Source organism: Tuber melanosporum (assembly GCF_000151645.1).
Source record: "Tuber melanosporum whole genome shotgun sequence assembly, scaffold_286, strain Mel28".
Taxonomy (NCBI): Eukaryota; Fungi; Ascomycota; class Pezizomycetes; order Pezizales; family Tuberaceae; genus Tuber; species Tuber melanosporum.
In genome coordinates this window covers 49383-54192 of record NW_003298959.1, presented here as the reverse complement: position 1 = coordinate 54192, position 4810 = coordinate 49383, and the positions used below count along the sequence as shown (strand labels likewise).

At 46.1% G+C, this 4810-nt stretch overlaps 1 protein-coding gene across 1 annotated transcript in view; it reads right to left on the bottom strand.

The window, feature by feature from the left end:
• Positions 1-1617: 1617 nt before the first annotated feature.
• The window catches only part of GSTUM_00001381001 (uncharacterized protein), a gene marked incomplete at both ends in the record, with an annotated part of 10964 nt that continues 7771 nt past the window's right edge, over positions 1618-4810 (bottom strand). The window contains 4 exons of the mRNA XM_002838794.1: positions 1618-1688; positions 1779-1849; positions 1945-2074; positions 2125-2179. Coding sequence (XP_002838840.1) covers positions 1618-1688; positions 1779-1849; positions 1945-2074; positions 2125-2179 — 327 coding nt within the window. The remainder of the gene's footprint in view (positions 1689-1778; positions 1850-1944; positions 2075-2124; positions 2180-4810) is intronic.

Below are 4810 nucleotides of genomic sequence, written 5' to 3'. Positions count from 1 at the left end.
GATAGTAAAACTGGATTGAACCTATAGGTTGCATCGCGCCCCTTGGCATATTTGATCAACCCCGGTCCATAGATACTCACAGGTACCCTCGCGTCCATATCAATCCTCGATATACTTGCTTGGCGAAAGTTCGTATTTGGATATTCCTCCTTCGCGCCAGAACCCGCTCCCACTGCTTTCCCATCGTGATTCTCCCCGATGTTGACAATTCTTTATTATTATAGTCCTGTATTCACTGTCTCTTGGGCGATAAATTAACTCCCTTCGTTCTCAAACCTCCCGCGCAAATGTGCTTGCTTGATAGGTGAGGGTCTGGGATTATCTACCTTGATGATATTACACTGCACTTTATCTTGATTCCTACTAGGTTACCGTACTAAATTTACTACCCAACAGTGTTCCTTTCTTCTCCACTTGTTGCATCATCGAGAACGCAGGTCTTGGGTGCGGGTCCTTTCATGAGTCCTCGCCCCATGTCCTCCTTTTGCCTGCGCTTTTCTCGCCACTGATCACCCATGTGCGTAGTGTCACCATTACCGTCACACTAAAATATATCTCTAGGAACTCCTACCTTATGCGATGCCGCTCCAACTGATTTATATTATGGAACTTTTCCCACCGACACAACTCGCCGCTTCATAGACCAATTAACAAACACTCTCGCTGGCTACATCGGTACACACCTACAACCTAACCTAGATATCAGCTTTCTCCCTCCTGCCACTTGCTTTCTCCCCATCTGAATCTTTACGCTTCAGTGATGTGTCAGGAGGGTGGAGGTCCGGGACGGCCGTGTATATAACCGCTGGTCATCGTGAGGGGCGCACAGTTTGTGAGATAATACTGCACTCAGTTCGGGGATTAACGGCTCTCATGCTGCCGGCGGTGGGGAGTTGCTGTTGGAATTGATATATGATTTGTCGGATATATACAGTTACTTGGGATGTCGGCTGCCAACTGTTCGAATAACCGATCGCTGAAAAAGCACAGATGCTAACTCGCTGTAACTCAGACCGCCCACGTTGCAAATTTGAAGACAAAGCGGCAATAGAAGCATTCAGCTCCATGGGTCGAAAGAATGCCTTTCCAGACCAGGTTTCGTGCAGGTCTACGGATTTGTATGTAAGAAAGGCTTTACAAACTTCGAAGTCCTTGAACTAGCAAAACCTGCATAATCGGTTTTCAATCCCGGGGGTAAATGCCTCTAATACAGGTACTTGAGTATGAAGACCAGTGTAACAGTAGAAAATGTGTTACCCAACCCGCTGGCCAAGGCAAATAGGCTCCCCAATTGCGCAAACGCTCATAGATATCATAATACGACATGTAGACACCTAGGAAGAGCTTATTCCGGGCTGGGTGATGATATCAAATAACCAAACTATGGAAGCAAAAAAAGAGATTTTATCCATAGCGGTAAGTTATCAATGAGCTCCAATCGGACGTCACTCCATTACCTCACAAACCAACCTGCATCTGCTTTTTAATCGTCAAGAACATGAACTCGGGGACAATGTGATTCTCCCCTTCACCCTCTCCAGGAAGCGGTATAGGACGATAATTCTGAAGCGGACTACTCTTGTGCACCCTTCCATTAGCCACAACGACATCCAGCCTCTAGTGGCCCTGCAAAATGGAGATATCCTCCAGCGCATTCCCATTGACCTGAATGCAGTCTGCGTAATCGCCTGGCTGGATCTTGCCAGGTTAGCGCTCGCGCATGAAGAGCTTGCGTGCTGAAGCTGTCGCAGGTAGAATTGATTCCACCGGCATGAAACCCAGGTGCTTGGCAAAGTGCGCGAGGTCGCAGGCGTATGTGCCGTGAGGGGTCCAGGCACAGCCATAGTCCCTAGGTTATGAGCGTTAGTAAAACGTGGAGCGGATAGGCGGGGCCGACGATAGGCGGTAATGGGGAACGGGGGGTATGAGAGAAGATTGTAATACCCTCGCGGCAGAATGGTGATGCCCCTACGGTGCATTCCTTTCAGCCCTTTGATAGCGGCCTCCAGTTCGCTTCCGTAGCCAGTTTCTTCGGCTGCTGCTTGGGGATAACCGAATGCCGCTCCTTTGTAGACTTCTAGTTGCTAGTGTTTGATTTCCTTGAACGTATGGGATTAGTCGTACGGGTAGCAAACAACCAGTGCAGCGCTGGTTCAACAACGACCCTACCCTTATCTTTCTCTAGAAGGTCCATTCATTCATCGTCGATGTAAATTGAATGAAATATGACGTCCACGGCAGGCAGGATGCTCAACCTAACAGACTCCCTCGCACGCGTATGCATACAGACACGCTTTCCATGAATGTGTGCTTCATCACCTGCAGCTGTCATGTCTTCTGTAGACAAATAACGCTCTGTTGCGACTCTGATTTCCCTAACCTAGTTCCGTTCCATTACTACTATAATCTGCTAGAAAAGGCCTAGGATGAGTAGAACTATCGACTCAACAGCGATACTCAACTCCATCTGATCGTACAGGAGAGCGGCACAGCATTCAGGAATACAACAATATAAAAATACATACAGAGCGCATTACGCGGAGCGAAGTGCGTGTGTGCGGTGGAACGCGGGGTGATGAAATGGTCTACCGTGAGGGACCTAGGTACTCGGGTAGTGGGAGCAAGCGGACATTGATGCGGACCAAAGTAAAAGTATGTTAATATGCCAATTACAGTATTAAAACAGGTTAATCTCTTTAAAAACCGCTGTTACCTGACTACGCAAAGGGGTTTCACAGATTTTAACACGTCCACGACATTCCCATAATCCAGCCATAGTGTGACATACTCTAAAGCCCTAATACCTCCACGAAAACTTAAAATATCCTTATTTTCTGTTTATCACTGTGTACGGAATCACCTACTATATCATATAATAGAGCCATCATTCTCATCGTAGTGATTACTGGAAACCCTTTGAGGATTAGAGTTGCGCTAAACCTTCCTGGCAAAGTGCTCCGGCCACAGACGTCCCTCACCATAGGTTCGTCGATCGCTGCGACAAAGACAAATCTTCAAGCTTTGGGTTCCTGGCCCTGCGAGGTTTCATGCACCCCGCTGGAGATTACGGTCTAGGTTAACTTACGGCACTCAGGTAGTTTACATGAAGAAAGAAGGTGGTGATTAAAGCCGTGGGAGATTGGTGGGAGAAACCCCGCAATTTCTAACATCTACCAGTAACTTAGGAGAGGCGATATAATAGCCTTCTATAGTTTCGATAATGATAGCGAGACCGATAATGACACGAGGCCTTCTAGGCTCCCGACCGTGACCGCTCGCAAACTACGGGAAACTCTAGGCGACCTAGTGAGAATTCATTGTAAAAGGCGGCTGTGGAGGGATGGAAGGGAGGTGAGAAGAGGATCCGAACCTGAACTATGAGTTAAATAGAGATAGAGAAAGGCTGTTTAGTTTACTTGTGTCGTCTCGATTCAACTTCTACTACCGGTATACTGCCACTTCTACACTCGAGGCACCGTACCATATGGTACAATGCAAACCCTTTGTGTGTGTTGCGTCAGCATTCCGTATCTGGTTAGTTATGTGTTTGGACCGATCACTATGAAGTAACTATGAGTGATGGTCTGTGTTGGTGGAAATGAGGTCACGCTGTACACAAGTATTGGGTTGCGGGAGTGAGCTTGATAAGTATATGTGGAGGAGCTTATCTCCACTTTGTAGCAAATAAAGTCAAGAAATCTCAACAGGTTACGAGCCAGGGATATGCGCTGCGGAAGGTATTGTCTCTCTCACAAACACGGAAACGAGCGATACACTACTTCTCCTTCTGAAAGAATATGATAGAATCCAAACCATCCCTAGACGCAATCAAAGGTCAAACTGATGGTATCTACTACACGAAGTATGGCAAGACAGCAAGGTTGAACAAGTGGAACTGCTGCCAATGGGTACGCAGTATACAGATATTGCTCCGTGGAGAGAATTCACAGGCAATCACTCTTGGTGAAGAACTCAAGCGCCCGGTCCCACAAGTTCAATGATATTCAGACTGGATAATATGTGAAGGAAAAGCATTAGCCATCATCTACAACTCTTGTTCAGCTATTACTCAAGAACATGCTGAGGATGTCCAAAGTGCAAGAGCCATGTGGGATATGTTAAAGGAGATATTTGACGGTAGCAACTGACGGGCTGGTCAGTTGGAAGTTAGGAGAAGCTTCAATCTCTCACGTGTCCACCCTGGACACACAATTCAATACTATATCACCTTACCTTTAAGGTACTGAAACCATGACCTTTGTCTGGTGATACAATAATCTCTAGATAAAGATAGTAGAAAAGAGGAAAACAAGGACAAAGAGAGAAACAAAAATAATATCACGATGAGAAAAGAAATGGTATCAATGTGGGCAGTTGCCGCTCACACAATAGGTATCGTTTATCAATTCAATAATGATGACAATGGAAACAAACATGATGATAAAGCAAGAAAAAAACTATCAATCACGCATAAGAGAGCGGAGTAGTCTATGGACATTGTTGTTCCCGGCTCCATTACCTTTCCTTCCCATCCCCCTATCCCTACAATCCAAGCTAGTCATTAGTAATCCCTTTCCACCTTGCAATGTAGCTAACTAGTTCCAGCCCCAATTCAGTACGGTCAATAAAAGAAAACTAAACCAATGAAGGCTATGCCAGTTTATCAGCCCAAAGTACTGTAAGACATTGGCTGAAACAAGTAACGCCATTACTGATGAAGCCTTTCAAGCACATCTTCTATCCAGCTTACCAGAGTACTACGACCACTACGTAATCTAGGCATGCCGTAGCGATTTACAGCCTGAGGCTG